Consider the following 17,025-nt stretch of genomic DNA (forward strand, 5'->3'; position numbering starts at 1 on the left):
TATACACATCACTGTTTTCAACGGAAGCAATTTATACATTCATCTATAAAAACCTGTCAAGTATGATGCATGGTAGAAATCAGCCCTTAATACTGTTTTTTTCCTTTAAAAAACTGAACAGAACAAAAAAAAATCATGCGATCCCTAATCTGATGTTGGCAAATCCCTAATCTGATGTTGAACTTTTTTAAAAAAATGTCAAAAATGGCTCATTAGAGGATCTGTTCGTGATGCTTTGAACACTCATTAACAGAAGTTTGGCAACAATTCTAATCCTCAAGGCTGCAGAGGTAGAAAAGAGGGTGGTAATCATGTCCTTTGGGGTCTGGACCACCAGACAAATTCCTAGAGCTTTCATAAGGTGTCTGTACCACTTACTAATACATTCTAATACTGAAAGGAGCATCAAGCGATTAGTGCAGATACTTTACCGTTAATATACGTCAAGACTTATTCCTCTAACTCCTGGAACTTTCTCAGCGGATTCCCAGTTTAGAGCAACTAGAAAGTCTTTGGCCATCAGAAAAGGTCTACATAGAAGGAGTTGTGACGGGAGTCCACGTGGAGGCAAGTCTAGCATGCACTGAGGCATCATACTGACTGTCAGTAATATCTGTGGGTGCCCCATTGTCATAGAGGGGAGAGCCCGAGGAAGTCGTAGCGACGGAATGAGGAAGTGTGGGGTAGTGGGTTGTAGAGCCTCGCAAAAACTGGGATCCTATCCCACTGGACATTCCACCTGACTGTGAAACTGGTGAGATGGTGCTGTTGCTCACAGACCACAAATTGGGATATTGGCTACAAGAAAGAAAAAAACAAACACAGGTTTTCCATTTGTAGAAAGGTAGCCTCGTTAGCTAAAGGCTAAGTAACTTAACATATCATATACTTTTGCAAACTATGGCTCACCTCATTAGACACACTACTCTAAAGATAGAATTTATCAACATCAACATATTTGGGAGTAGGGGAGGAAGAAATATATGCATTTGAGTCAGGCACTGACAGGATGAAAACAAGAGAGATAAACCTTAGTTCAAGTGTGTATTTACCTGGATCATGCAGTTAGTATATAGCAGTGAGGGGGAACCTTTTAGAGACCGAGTACCCAAACTGCAACTCAAAACCCACTTATGCATTGTTGGGTGCCGGGTGGGCGTGGCCCATTGGCTGGGCGTGGCTGCGGTGGTAACGCCAGACTGGGTGGGACTAAAAAGTTCAATCAATCAATTCCAACTTTGCAAAACCTTTTTTTTTCCCACGAGAAGTTGAAATTGACTGATTGATTGAACTTTTTTTTTTTTGTACACAGCAGCGGAGGCCTAAAGCGAAAAGGTTTTATAAAACCCAGCTGAAGGCCTAGCACTGGGGCGACGGCGCACATGCCCACAGAGAAGGCTCTGAGTGCCGCCTCTGGCACCCGTGCCATAGGTTCGCCACCACTGGTATATAGCAATATCACTTAGACTTATATACTGCTTCAGAGCACTTTATAGCAGTTTACAAGGTCAGCAAATTGCCCCCGACAATCTGGGTCCTTATTTTATCAACCCCAGAAGGACGGAAGACTGTGTCAACCTTCAAACATGCAAATTTATAATGCACATAAATACTGCCACCTGACTCCAAATCACCTTTTTGGCTTCAGAGGGAAAGGTATGGCAAATCCCTCACTAGGAGAAGTATTAAAGGTTTTTGGAAGGCATGTCGCAATTGGGTATTTAATACTGAGTCAGACTGGTCTCAATATAGGTTCATGAGTCTCTCTCCAATCTCAGATGCACAATGCCCTTAAGCAGCCTATTTACTTAACTTCCAATCACCAGCTACTAAAATGGAACTATCTGTAAAGTTAAGCCCAAAATCCAGCAGGATCCTCACCAGTATAGGAATTGGAAAATTATATCAAATCAATTTTCTTATTGTGGTCATAAACTAGCAAATTATAAATACTTATTAACGATTCCTCACTTCAATGACTAGCATAAAGCAACGTTCTTACACAATAGCAGAAACTTTAGTTTGTAAAAGGAAGAAAGTATTTTAGGGAACTTTGCACTTGGTGATTTCCTGCAGATTAAAGATGTGTTACCGTATAGGACAGGTTTGTTTACATACAATTTCTTCAGAATCCTGCAAATTGCCATAGCTTGCAAATGCCTGCTGCTGTTAGATGGAGTCTTTCCCTAATAATATTTTTTTACTATCCTAGTATTTATTTATTTAGTAAATTTATATGGCCACCTGTCTCACTGAATCGGGGCAACATTTCGTAAATTCCATAATAAAAGACCTATTACATCCAAGCTCCTTAAGCAATTTTTTTTTAAAAAAAATGGCCATCAGCATCAGGAAAGAGAGAAGAGAAGTCCTATTTCCTTGGACTTGCAAGAAGTAGGATTGGCATCCAGAATCTTGTCTTTATTGACCTCTGTCATGGATGCTAAGGAGGTGTACATTTGCATCTTACTAACCTTTTTTTTATACACCAATCTCTTCTCCCCCCACCCTTTAAGCCAGGGATGGCTGTAGATGGAACTAGTGATATAGTTTTACACTATTTTTCAGTGGAAAGTGTGTTGGCTCACACTCACCAAAGGGAAGGAGTTAAGAGACTCAAAAGTTTGGTTTTCAATAATGTTAAGTCACTGATCTCCTCCAATACGCATATAAAAGGAAATAACAGATGAAGTGAAAAATAATTTTCACCTATAGCAACAAAGAGAGGCGGCACAGTAGCTAAGACACTGGGCTTGTCGGCTGGAAAGCCGGCAGCCCAGATTTGAGACCCAAGCTCCATGCGATGGGGTGAACTCTCTTCTTCGCCCCAGCACTTGCCAACCTAGCAGTTTGAAAGCATACAAGTAGATAAATAGGTACCACTTTGGTGGGAAGCTAACAGCATTCAGTGGTGTCATGCTGGCCACATGACCACGGAAATGTTTGAAAGCATACAGGTAGATAAATAGGTACCACTTTGGTGGGAAGCTAACAGCATTCAGTGGTGTCATGCTGGCCATATGACCACGGAAATGTTTGAAAGCATACAGGTAGATAAATAGGTACCACTTTGGTGGGAAGCTAACAGCATTCAGTGGTGTCATGCTGGCCATATGACCACGGAAATGTTTGAAAGCATACAGGTAGATAAATAGGTACCCCTTTGGTGGGAAGCTAACAGCATTCAGTGGTGTCATGCTGGCCATATGACCACGGAAATGTTTTCGGACAGCACTAGCTCAATGCCCTTGAGGACTGCCCCCTATAATTGGCAATGACTAGCAGAGTAAAATCCACAGGACTCCTTTACCTTTATAGCAAAGTGGCTAGTATATCACACAATAGCTGTTATCCTATTCTTGCAGATAAAGAACAGAACCACTCCACCCCTGCATAAAACATACTATACAAACAGTATTTGTGCACAAACTATAGTTATATTGGGGGTGGGGGGTCTCCTCCATGGGACTCGTGTAGAAATGGATCTACTTTTTCACAAGAGGACTTCCTCGTTCATAGAAGAGGGCTTACCTGGAGCTGGTTGGTGGACCGCTACTGTGATTCATAGGCAACATACTTGTTGGAGTTGGAACTCCTAAGCTGGACCAATTATCGTGGCTTTGGAGCATAGAAAGGCATGCTGAAGAACTATCTCCGTAGGGTGCTGCAAAAGCAAGCATTTTGTGTAAGAACATTACATACTTTCAAGTACAATACCTAAATATGACCTTCATCAGTATAATTGAATTCATTAGGAATTGTTAGAATGTATTTGCATTTCCAGCAATGATATAAGGATGTTTAAAAATACTGCATTTTGTTCTATATAAGTATCCAATCATTTTGCAATCATATGAGTATAGACCCAAAGCAGGGGTAAATTCTGTATATTTAGCCTACAAAGTTTCAATGGAGCAGGGACATATCAACTTTTCAAAAGAAACATGTAACCTTCTTAGCCTTTTTTTGAGTCATTACTCTATAATCAGGTTTGAAAGAAATGAGCAAAACATCATTTTCATACCAACAAAATCCAAGTTCTTTTTATAAACAGAAATAGATAAGATAAAAGTGTCTTTAAAAAATAAACAATCTGTTGCTGAAATAAGAAGAATTGCTCTCTTAGAGTTCTTTCGGAGAGCCATGATGGTGCAGTGGTTAGAATGCAGTATTGCAGGCTAACTCTGCCAACTGCCAGCAGTTTGATCCTGACTGGCTCAAGGTTGACTCAGCCTTCCATCCTTCCGAGGTCGGTAAAATGAGGACTCAGATTGTTTGGGGTAATATGCTGACTCTGCAAACCACTTAAGAGAGGACTGTAAAGCACTATGTAGTCTAAGTGCTATTGCTATTGCTAAGTAGCTCAAAACCAAGTATGTAGTTTAGATTTACCTCAGATTCACCTTTCTTACAATCACCTAGCTGGAAATTTTACGACTTATTAGGCAGCTAGGCTCTTTAAAACTGCTAATGAAACTGACTGCATACTGTAATTGAAAACATTATATAGTCTTTATGGAATGATGAATTGTGTGTGAAAATCAAGAGGCTTGCCTCTTTTTACTAAATCCCAGTGCCATAAAGATGAAATCAACCGAATCATCGTAACAGGCCAGGTTCTCACAAAAATCTGATTTTAAATAAGATTGAAGTCTTTTACTGCAAAGACTCTCAATTAAATGATCTATCTGTTATTAATAGTGCACTCTTTTGTAGACTATTCAAAACATTTAACAATTATTTGAAGAACGTATTTTAAAAAAACAAAACTTTACTTTTACTTTTCTGAGTAAAAATGCCATGATTCAGATGGTTAATGAAATCTCATTTCTGTCATTCTGAAGAGATGTTACAATTCCTACAATTGATTAAGATAAATAATCTATCCCTCCCTCCCTCCCTCCCTCCCTCCAATCCATCCATCCATCCATCCATCCATCCATCCATCCATCCATCCATCCATCTATCTATCTATCTATCTATCTATCTATCTATCTATCTATCTATCATCATCATCATCATCATCATCTATCATCTATCTACCTGAGCTTGAATTAATTCATTGCAGGATTGAAGATTGCATATGCACCATAATCTATATGCTGGTCAAAAGCAGTTTGTATAAATGTTTTCCAACCTCTCAATCTAAAGCTAAAAGAGGATGACTGGCCCAAAGTAGCCAGACAGCTTTCATGAGCGTTAGAACCTAAGTCTTCTGCTGCTAATTCAGCATTTTAACTGCTACACCACATTAAATCAGATTTAGATCTAGCCTTTACCACCCAGGACTAAACTAATGGTCCTACAGATGTTGCTGAATTACAACTTCTATGGCTCCAGATATAATAATCTACAGTGGGGGACAGATTTGTAGTTTAAGACTGGGGGGGGGGGTGTCACAGATTCCACACTTCTGCTATACATTCACACTGATATCTATTAGTATTGTATGACATCAAACAACTGTAGTACAGTATAAAGTACTTACTTGGAGAATTGGTTCTATGGGTGTATGGATTTGGATAAGGGGCAGGACGGTGATTTCTTAACGACGAATACCTTTCACAACTGTGAGCAGGAGACAGTGAAAGAGATGTGCCAAACTGGGAATGAGGACTGGCAGGAGGACAAAGAGTCCCTGTTCCAGGAATTAGCCAACCACCTACTGTAAAAAGATGAATATCATTTTACCAATATATAGCAGGATTATTTGTCCAAGATGACAGCAGCTTGTTTGCACAAATCAATCCTAGAATGTAAAATCTATTTTTAACTCACATTTAAATAATAAAAATGGATTGCAAGCTCTTCTTGTCTCTCCCAGTAACTTGTGGCTATAAATAGCTTTGTTCTGGCACAATTACGGCATATTTACCCATCACTGCTGACCAATGGTGTGCCATAAGTGAAACATTGTGACACAACAACATTCCTACACATTAAAGCAAGAAAACAGGAGCACCATCAGGAATAATCTCAAATCATGAACATAAGATTTTTATAACCTCACATCTCTTATTTGCTACATCAGTGATTCTCAACCTGTGGGTCGGGACCCCATTTGGGGTCGATCGACTATTTCACGGGGGTCACCAAGCAAGGCTGTCTGCCATTTTTTTTGTCCACCATTTTTTTTGTCCGCCATTTTTTCCCCTTTTCCGGCGGGTGCCTTACCTCCCTTGGGCTGGGCCAGCTGGTGGTCGGCCTGCTCCGTCTCTGCCGCTTGCCAGCTACGCCTCGGCCAGCGCAGGGGGCGGAACCACGCATGCGCGGGGCTCCTGGGCAGGGAAAGTCCTCGACTTACGACCGGTTTAGTCCTCGACTTACAACCGGTTTAGTCCTCGACTTATGACCGGTTGGGGTCACGGCATTAAAAAGGTTGAGAACCACTGTGCTACATCATAATCTGGGAGGTAATCTTTTGCATCTAATAGCTTTGAAGAAGCAATGTGAGAACAGCAAAATATCCAAGTAAACATATATTTGAATAAGTGGTAGTCATAGATCTCTATGGAGAAAAGAGTGGGAGAATGACAAAATCTGTGTCACGATATAAACCATCTTAGTTATACTCTGCATTGAACTTTACTATATTGGTATGAAAGGTGGGAAATGAGCCTGTCAGGTTAAACTTTATCTTCTGTCATTTTTTATATTATTGTAATTACAGGGGAGCTATTCAGACAGCAGCACAGTAATACTCAAACTGTGAAACTCAGATAAAGGGAAGGGTTCCGCTAATATTTCTAATTAACCTAATCAAGCTTCTGATCTTCTTCAAAACTTTGTGCTGTTGCCAGCAATCCCTGTCTCAAAGATTATTGAACTCTTCTGAAAAACAACAGTGAGATTTCAGCGGGGATATTCCAGACTTTGCATGGATTGATACATTTGACCAATTGATTGATATACTTGAACAAACGAAAGAGATTGTAAATACCAAATTACACCGGCTTTTTCCTTATCCCACTTAATTTCAATACTAGAGGCACAAAAAAACCCCGATGGCTAATATTTTAGGTGCTTTAAGCAAATAGCTTTTCTACATTTTTAAGTGTGAAATCCTGTTTTTGAAATGAGGCACAGGTAGTCCTCAACATACGACCAGAATTGAGTCCAAAATTTCTGTTGCTAAGTGAAACATTTGTTCAGTAAGTTTTGCCCCATTTTACGACCTTTCTTGCCACAGTTGCTAAGTTAGTAACACGGTTGTGAAGTGAACCTGGCTTCCCCTTTGACTTTGCTTGTCAGAAGGTCGCAAAAGGAGATCACATGACCCCGGGACACTGCAGCCGTCATAAATATGAACCAGTTGCCAAGAGTCCGAATGTTGATCATGTGACCGGGGGGGGGGGTTGCTGCAATGGCCGTGAAGTGTGAAAAACGGTCATAAATCACTTTTTAGTGCCAAACGGTCCATAAATGAATGGTTGTAAGTCAAGGACTATCTGTAGTATGCACATGAGGAAAACTGCAGAAGGTGAGTTTCTACAATTCCAGGTCACACCTTTAGTCCACATCACATGGTATTTTCAACCCTGATTAGCGGTGGTTTTCCCCAAGTTAGCAGGAATTTTTTGAATTCTACTTGGAAATGACCGTAACTGAACCAGGGTCCTGCTGCACTCAAAATATATATTCAACTGCTGTGCTCTGAGCCCATTAAAAGCAGAGTACATTTCGCTGCTTAATCATCAGATACCCTAAAACGGTGATTCTCGACCTTGGCAATTTTAAGTGAGGTGCTGACTGGGGAATTCTGGGAATTGAAATCTACCCAGTTTAACGTTGCCAAGGCTGAGAAGCGCTGCCCTAAAATATCTAGAGATCCAGGAATGTGGAATCTTCCAAGGTAGAGCACATTCTTTCGCCTCTGATCATTTTTTTCTTCTGTTTGTTCAATGCAGGTTCTTCTTCATTCTCAATGTTCAGTAACAGAAACAGGGCAAGGACTTTAATAGTGTTTACAGTCTTTGGCATCAGGACTGTAAAATTATAATACCACTTCTCAGGCTGAAGTATATTGCAGTACACATTTAAAAAGAAAAAAGAAAGAAAGCTTTCTAAACTGTTGGTGAAGATTATATTTTATGAAATATACATTCATGCATTTTATATTCATGAATAATGTTCTTAACTGCATAACAAAGTAGAACTGATACTGGAACAAAACTGGTTTGAGATTTTTTTTCATATGGCAATGGTGTAACAAAAATATAACATAACTTTCAGAAGAGAGTTTAGACATACATTGTGAATATTGTGATTGCTGACCGTCTCCCACTTCATCCATCATGTCTTTGTGATCACTTCTGTCAAAGAAACACAATTCATTAGCAAAAATATTAAACGGCCTAATGAAATGCAATCTGTAAATGCAATTAAAAGCAATCAACAGCTCTCACCTTTCTTTTGCATCCAGGAAAGCTTTTGCAAAGGGGTTATATTTTATCTTTAATGCTGTTATCTACGAAAAATGAAGAAGATATTTCAAATTCAAATGTAATTTTAATTATTTTCTTGTTAATTGAAAATATAATTCAGCAGCATTACTTGCTAATTCCACTAAGGTTTTTGCAATTGATTCTGGTGGGAAAAAGCCCAGAATGAAATTATTAAAACTACTAAGACTGCAAGAGCACACTTTGAAATCCTCTACAATGTCCCCTCTTTGCCTTACTAAGATGCCTGGTTTTATTATCCTATTAAGGAAGTACATAAAAGGGACGTAGGGTGGAGGGAGGATACACTAAAAACAGTTATAAAAAGTGTCAGGTTCCGGGTAAAAAGAGGGGATAATATATTGGAAGAACAAATGATTTATTTTATTAAGAAATGAGCTATTGTTTCAGCATGGAGAATTTAAACACAAAGGATTTATATCATAGTTCTACCCATTGTTCAATGAAACAGAGACATCCTAAAAACTTTGAAACAATGATGTATAAACATTTAACAGAAGATTAACTACTTGCTAGACTTTAGCTTGCTATACATTAATATGATTTTTAAAAATTAATTGGTAATCATTAGCACTTAGCTAGTTTAGCATAAGTGCTTAACCTCATTACAATTCATCATGTAGGCTTCAACTTGAAAGTTGAAGGAACTTTATTTCTCTCTCTGGAGGACCTAAACATTTATTCAGAATCTATTAAAGCATGATGAGGCATAATGCTTAGCCCTTTACATGTTCTGACAAGACTCAAAGTGAGCAGTAATAAACATTAGAAGCTAACACAGACATAAAATAGCAGATAGAAAAAAGAGTTTTACAAAAAAATTAATGGTTATTATTTTTACAGGAAAGTCACAACATGACAAAGAATAAGTTCAAATAGGTATATCTACGTAGTACTCCTATTACTTCACTGATATTTATATATCAACTGATTAGGACAATTCAAGTATATGTTTAAAATGTAGGTTTTAAACAATCTTTCAATTTGTATATTATGATAAATTGCTTAGTGCTGTCAATAATCAAGGCTGTTTGGATTCAAAGTAATTTTTTAAAAATGATTTGCATAATACAGCTATTTTCTACATTAAATAATGACAACGTGTATTGAAAATCAATACTCCTTTCATCAGACTCATCGAATAAGCTCAGATCCTGGTCCTCTATAAATCTTCTTGGAAATCAATTCCATATAATCCAATGGTGTTAAGTTGCAATTAAAGAGTGCTCAGTAATATAAACAAAATAAAGAGGTGATTACTGATAAAGTCTTGACGTTAACTGAAACATTTTCCAAACAAGCAAAAACATCAGACAACCTTCTTTTTTTTTAACTCAAAGAGCGAGATGCTTCTAGTTGAAAAAAAAAATCACTTAATATTCTCCTGAAAGTATAATAAAAGTAGTTTTTTTTAAATGGCCAAAATAAACCAGTAACATAGAATTGTATCTACCTTATTTCATTGCTAAGATCTTTTTATGCTTAAGACATTTTCTCCTACTTTCTAGAAATTCCATTTCTTTTCTTTTTTTTAAGTATTCACTGGAAGTGAACAATTACTACATCTCCTTTGTAGCATCTTTTAAAATTCTTGTAAACAGCATACCCCTAATTTTAACATCCCCCTTCTCACTCCAAGTCCCTTTACTACTTTGAAGGAGAGCAATCCATGCCGGCTCTTCCACACTTTATGCCTACCTCTTCGTTCTGGTAAGCTGTCACAGCTATAAACTGTGTCTCCGGGAAGGAATGGCTGGTGATCATTCGCTGAGGGCCGCCAACTCTCACTATGTGAATCCTAGGCTCATACTTGTGCAAGGAGTTCAACATGATCTGTTGGTGTAAGAACAATAGAAACAAGCACTGAAAGAGTGATAAACCCTATTCTGAGACTGCAACACCAACTATAGCAGTAATTTTGGCTTTTTAATAAGAAGGAAAGAAATTTGCTAACTTAAATCTAAAACAAAAAGTAAAGGTAAGAGTCCAGACCTCAGTGGCCATTTTACCTTTTGTCTTTCCAGATGAACAATCAAAACAGGAACATTTTATTTACACTTAGTTTTCAATTTTATCCAAGGTAGGAAAGTAATGTTACTAGCTTTGAAATAAACTAAGACATTAAATAATTAAAAATTGATTTATTAGCTTGGATTATTTCAAAACTGATAACTACATTTTGCCAAACTCTAATTAAATGTTTATAACTTGATTTTCATCTTTCGTTATTGAGGGAGGAATGAAAGGATTCCATGCAGAGCTTTATTCGTTGCTCAGAAAGCAAGTTATTATTATCTAGACATAATCAATATTACCCAATTAAAAACTACCACTGCAAGTTTTTATAAACTGACCAGAATACAAAATACCCACAAAACTGATCCATGTTTTTGTGTGCAAACAATTTAAGTGATATGTTTTCCTAGTAAAAATAAGGGAAACTCCTTTTTACTGGGTTCCTTAATGACTGTCATATCATAATTGCAAAAACATTCATTCAATAAAGGAAATATTAGCTTTTGGAATCTCATCAGAACCAAAGATATGTTAATAACAACAAAATATAACCAACCAAGGACCTTTTGGTGCATATACCATCCTACAGGATTCTTTTTAAAGATTTTTTTTATCCGAGATTATTTTTATAAGTAACTCAAGGTGCCAAACATACCTAATACTCTTTTCTCCTCCTATTTTCCCCATAACAGCCCTGTGAAGAGAGTTGGGCTGAGAGAAAGTGATAAGAAAGACCAGCCAGCTTTCATGCCTAAGGCAGAATTAGAACTCACAGTCTCCTGGTTAATAGCCTAGTGTGTTAACTTAAGGGTTTCATTTTTTTTTCTTTTATAAGAAACTTAAAATACTGAAAATGCATAGTTAGATGATGCTAAAAATAATAATAATTGGAGAACAACAGTAATCGGTAGTCTTGGTTAAAGGAAAGACAATGATTCCTCTGTAATTAAAACTGTAATTTCTAACTTTGTTTAACTAGCACAGTACATGGCATATTTATGCCCAATACTGGAACAAACATCAAACAAACTATACAGGTTACCCATTAGGTATCTCATTTTACTGTCAGATTAAAAATTTTGCTAATATATATTATGCTATCAAAAATAGAGAACCATGCTGAAAAAAATGTACATTTGTACTACAATATACAGCTATAAACATTTCTAAAATTAGTGATCAGCATGCTATTTAACTATATTTCGTGCCCATTTCAGATATATAGAATGCTTTACATAAAAAACTTTCTTTATAACTAGGTTACATAAATTACAGAAGCTAAAACAATCTTGGTACAGATTATCACATTATTCATTATAATAAGTGACTTGAAAAATGTATCTGCAAATTTATTGAAACTTTCATGCTGCCAGATTGGATGCTAACCTGTCATTTTTCTTCCTAAAAAAATCCAGGTATTAGCCAGTGAAATATTTACATAAGAGTTTCACATGAATAACTTTCCATGCCTGGCATATCTCTGTCAAGAGAGGGCAATGAACAGAAAAATAGCTATTAACATGTCCTATCATCACAACAATAAATATGAATTGGGCAATGAAAACATACTTTGACATTTCCAAAATTTCACTAGCTGTTGGTCCTACAATTAACTTTTTTCTGTGCACAAAGAGAAATTTATGAATAAAATTAACATTAAGACTTGCTCAACAGTCATATATTCTGTTGCTGCCATTATTATATATCGCCATATTACCCCCAAGCTCTTAGCAAACTGGCCCTGGATTATTACTTTGGTTAGTCTTTATGTAGCTTGTAAATATGCTAAGAATGGTGCATGTCACACATCACTTTCTCCAAATTGTCTCTATACTTATCTTGAGATAACACCCTAGAGGTCTAAGCATGTTCCAGAATGTTGACAATAATATGCAGCACTAGATTTTGCACCCAACCATTGCATCCATTTTCTGCATTAATATTAAAAAAAAACCTCTGTAGAAAACTACAGAAGAGTCCTCTGTGACTGATTTTGTCCTATAAAAATACAAGTTGAATGGAATATCCCTCCAATCCAGAACAGAAGACAATTTTATTAAAATATTTTAGGTCCATGCCTTTTATTCTTATGGAGTTCCCAAGAAAATTTGTGCTATATGAGTTTGCTGTGCATTACACTGCCACACAGACTTCACAAGACTCTAATCCAAAATTTAATTTGGTAGCAATTAGGGTGAGACATTAACAGTTCCAGCATTCAGGACTGCCACAAGGTATCTGGTTGCTTGAAAAAAAAATTCTAAATTTCCATGAAAAATAATAAACAAAATAATTATAAATCATTGCTTTTAAATAAAATTAATTGTTGAGGATAGGCTATTTCACTCTTCTTAATTATAGGACTAGAACTACCAGGTAGTTTCTAGGTACCTGCCTCCAAATAGGTTAAATCAGGATATACTCCAATTCACCTTACAAATCACTGTTCTTGTTGTTTTGGGATAAAATAAGTTTTTTTTAATATACAAGTGTATCTACAAAAGTGAGTTTTGTAGATGCCAATTCTCTGGGTCCCAAATATACAAATAGCTGAGACTGTGTTTCATTCTAAGAGATGGATACAAACACACATTGCCAGTAGGTTATCTTTTGACCCTCCTCCAAATTCTTATTGTGTATTTGTTGCTGCATGCTGTTTCAGTTCTTAACACATCGGAATCCAGGTTTTAAATGTTCTTAAAATTATAGGTTATGTCAGAAATTAATGATTACAGTTTAAGTAACACAGACAGAAGCTTCAGAACATTTAAAGCTATCTTGGATGACAGTTCACTTCAACAGTCAATGCAATGTCCTATACTGGCCGATGAATATACTTAATACCTCTGATGGACATACAGAAGTTTATGCCACACTAAAATATGCCCAATGCTTCAAGGAATTGTAATACTAGTTTGGGATTTCTTTTTCTGCTTAAAGACATCATTACCTTCTTGCAAATTGTGCAAGCTCCAGATGAAAATATTGCAATCAATTTCAGATCCCTAGGACTGTGTGCAAAGCAACTGGCCTTTCAGGCAACTACCCAAATATGAAAAAATTACCAGAGTGTCTATAAAAATCCAGACTACAGAGCCCAGGACACAAGAACAGAACACATTTTCCGGAATCTCCTCCAGGCCGCACATCTCATTACACCGAATAAAACAGCTAAACTGGGTTTCCTAGGATGCTTTCCTGTGCAAGGCAGGGAAGGGGATACTCAAAAAGCAGCCAAAAGGGTTGACAAGATGGCAACGAGGGACCTCTGTGTAAAATATTTTCCAGATTCCTAAGCTGAAAAATAAAAGGCGGCTGAAGGCCTAAGAATGCCTATTGAAGAGGCAACTCTCTGGAACCCACTGACATCAAAGATGTTTTCAGAAGGCGCTTACAATGGTCCAAGCTACTTACTACACATTCGACCTTCATTTCTTCTACAGCATCCTAAGTTCTAGGGTTGCCAGGTGTCCACTATTTGAGCGGACAGTCCACTTTTTTCACATTATGTTCACTATTTTTTTTCACAAAATAGTGGACATTTTTTTTTATTCAAAAGCTTTATGATGAAATGGTACGTAATCTAAAGCTGTACAGTCTACTTTTTTTACTACTTAACCCCCACCCCCCGCTTGTCCACTATTTTTTGGAAGCAAACCTGGCAACCCTAAGTGAAGTGGACCTGCGTCCTTCTCCCCAAAGCACCTTGCTCCTTCTCTGCCCCCAGCCCGTTATTTTTGGATGCCTATTCCTGTCCGCAGGAATATATATTTTTTTTTTCCACCTCCACGCGCACCCTCCTCACCTGGCCTCCCCCGTTGAGCTTATTGGTGAGCTTGACCTTACTGAAGGACACGGGCGCCTTCATCCAGTGGGCGCCAAAATTGGGCGAATCCGGGTGGATGTAGACGCAGCTCGGGGCCTGCGGCTCAGGCTTGCCGCCCGGCACCCATTCGCCGTTGACGTACTTCCAGCGGTGATTGTCTGCAGCCACAAAGTCCAGCAAGAAGGAGTACATGGCGTTGGGGTCGAGTCCGGACACGCTGGCCTTCAACACCGGGAACATTCGCCTGCAGGGAGGAGACGCAAGGAGCGAGGAGAGGCGGGAGGAGACACGGGCGGCGCGGCCTCTCGGGCCAGGCCTAGGCGGCCGACGTCGAAGCCCTTTCTGCCCAAAAGACAGACCCTCCTCCGCCCCGAGTCGAGGAAGCCTCGCCATGCCTGGATGCTGTCTAGAATCCAACGTAAAGGAAAACCCGCTTCAGTTTGCAGCCCGCTTTGCGGCTGCTTTCACGCTAACATTTCATTGGAGCGCAGGCGATGAACTCCTTGGGTTGGATTCCCAAATAAACATGCACTGGGGTTAGTTGGCGGTTAGTTATATTTCTAAACCTGGAGGGGATTCTCATCTCACCCCCTCGAAAAGAGGTCTTTGGAATCAGTGAGCCATAATTAGTGACTAGCAATAATTTGGAAGGAGGCTCCTCCCTGGCCAAATGACATCTTACATGGATTCTATCTTTAGACTAGGAATAAGCCATTTTAGAGATCAGATGCAAATGCTTTAAAAGGTACCCCTGTAGGGTATGGCCAACCAAAGCCATTCTTTGTTCTCAGGTTGTGGAAGTAAATTCTTCTGATTTAGTCATTTTGAGGGATGCACTTTGATCCTCCCTTTTTAATTTCTTTGATTTGGGAGAGTTCTCTCTGCTTCGGGGAAATTCACTTGCATGTTAGAGGCACAGGTTCGCAGACTTACAGCTTTGGATTACAAAAAGGGAGAGTCTGGGTTACAGCTTCCTTTTTTTAAGTAATCTTCCATTTGTTGTGATTGCAAGCTTTCCTAAACAGGCTAGAAGGCCCACAAAACTTTTTTTTAAATGGAGACATCATGGCAGTTCAAATTAGTCATGGAATGGAAGGTAATCTTCAAAAAAGACTGATGGGAAAGATGTTTATTAGAACTGAAATTCTACTGATATCACAATAAAATCCTGTACCCCACTAGGAAAACTTTTGTTTTTCTCTCCTGGGAAAGCTAATCTTTATGTATGCAATTTATTGCCAGGGTGTTAGTTTCTTCAAAAGGCACATGAAAAATCTAGTTTGAAAAAACATCACTGCAAGCAGCCAGGTGGCTGCCTTTGAAAAATAACTTTCTGCATTTCCACAAGGGACAATCTCATATCCTGAGTGGAAACTCAGGCTGTAATCCTCCTCCTTTACAAATAGACTGGACAGGATTGTTAAGGATTACAAGAGCAGAGGAAGAGGAATGGAATAAAGACTGGAAGGCTACAAGATGACTGGAAGAGACCAAGAAGGGGTGCCAGTGGTCAAGGGGCAAAAGAGACATTAAGAGGGTATGTCCCAAAAAAAGAATAGGACTTGGGAAAGATAACTGAAGGAATTTCCTCCGTTAGCTACTAAAAGCAATTGAGAGCAGAAGGCTTCCGATGCTTGGGTGACTGATTTTCTGAAGTCCAGGGCAACAATTGAATGAACACAAGAGAAAGCAAAGTGGGAACAACAACCTGAAAACATCAATACATTTCTCTGTCTTTCTCTTTCCTCCTACCTGCCATTTTTGGTGACAATCATCTCATTGGTGAGTTCTTTGAAGCGCAACCACAGTTCACTGTCCTCCAGAGTGACTCGCAGCTCCCTCTCGGTAGGATCCCCCTTTTCTCTGCCAGCTTGTAGTTCGTTCTCCACGGCGCTTAGCAGATGATCCACTTGATACTGCAGACTCTTTCCTGAGCTGTCCGTGGTTGGAGAACCCATCTTACTGGCCACCCACCAAGCCCCCTTTAATACCAAGATCCTTCTCCAGCCTTTTGGTACCCCCGAAGCGCTCTGCCTTGGAGAAATTGTCAGAGGAAGCCGCACAACAAGCTGTAGTGAGGGAAGTCAAAAGCACCCTAAAAGTAGGTGGTGGGGCGTGGGACAGGTTTGCAGTTTGGGGGCAGAAGGGTTAATTCCACTTGACCTCTCTGATCCACGCCACTTGAAACGAAACTAAACTAGTTAAACGGGGGAGCAATTAAGCCCCTGGTATAAATATCCTTGTGACATCACAATGCCAGTAGGGGGCTCACCTGATTGGAGGACAGTCTCTTTGATGTATCTGTCCCGCCTACCTGATTGGCTCCCTGCGGCCATATCAGAACGAAGCCCAGGGAAAGCCTGTGATGTTAATTGCAGCCAGTGGGATTAAACGCAGCTATTTTATGTAAATCTGCCCCCAAATGTTTGCACCTCTATCAAAGCTGCCGGGCTGTAGTTTCAGCAGCCAAAGGAGGAAATGGCCCAGGTCAGTAAGAGAGCCATAACTGGTAGACACTCCGCACTCACATTGCTTATTCCAGTAGCACCATTTACCCATCCAAAGATGTGTCTTACTACTCCTGCAAAGAGCAGGACGGTCTGGATGAAATCCTTGTGGGTAGGAGTATACCATGAGAATGTGAATAGCCATGGATCCATCACCCCAAACTTTGGTCTCCAGTGACCGGATCTTGTAAGCACACCTATTTGCATATCAAGG

The 17,025-nt window shown here is 39.0% G+C and overlaps 1 protein-coding gene across 3 annotated transcripts; it reads right to left on the reverse strand.

The window, feature by feature from the left end:
* Window positions 1-530: 530 nt before the first annotated feature.
* Window positions 531-16,262, reverse strand: TBXT (T-box transcription factor T). Of its 3 annotated transcripts, none has more exons than XM_015818445.1 (8): window positions 16,057-16,262; window positions 14,284-14,548; window positions 10,161-10,295; window positions 8,406-8,467; window positions 8,251-8,312; window positions 5,489-5,662; window positions 3,532-3,664; window positions 531-798 (listed from the first exon to the last, which is right to left on the reverse strand). In XM_015818445.1, the coding sequence occupies exons 1-8, from the start codon at window positions 16,260-16,262 to the stop codon at window positions 531-533; spliced, it is 1,305 nt and encodes a 434-aa protein (XP_015673931.1). The 3 variants fall into 3 exon arrangements, with proteins under 3 accessions (XP_015673931.1, XP_029140367.1, XP_015673939.1); XM_029284534.1 differs by having other exon boundaries at window positions 5,489-5,665; XM_015818453.1 differs by lacking the exon at window positions 5,489-5,662.
* Window positions 16,263-17,025: the final 763 nt, after the last annotated feature.

This window comes from Protobothrops mucrosquamatus, unplaced genomic scaffold (assembly GCF_001527695.2).
Source record: "Protobothrops mucrosquamatus isolate PMUCROS unplaced genomic scaffold, P.Mucros_1.0 scaffold_135, whole genome shotgun sequence".
NCBI lineage: Eukaryota > Metazoa > Chordata > Lepidosauria > Squamata > Viperidae > Protobothrops > Protobothrops mucrosquamatus.

What these genes read in the sequence shown, in the direction of transcription:
- TBXT (XM_029284534.1), bottom strand. Translation starts at nt 16,262, where the DNA reads ATGGGTTCTCCAACCACGGACAGCTCAGGAAAGAGTCTGCAGTATCAA. An exon ending in CAGCTTACCAGAACGAAGAG is followed by an intron (nt 8,468 to 10,160) that starts GTAGGCATAAAG and finishes CATTTTTCGTAG; the next exon opens with ATAACAGCATTAAAGATAAA. An exon ending in CCATAGAACCAATTCTCCAA is followed by an intron (nt 3,665 to 5,488) that starts GTAAGTACTTTA and finishes TTGCTTTTGCAG; the next exon opens with CACCCTACGGAGATAGTTCT.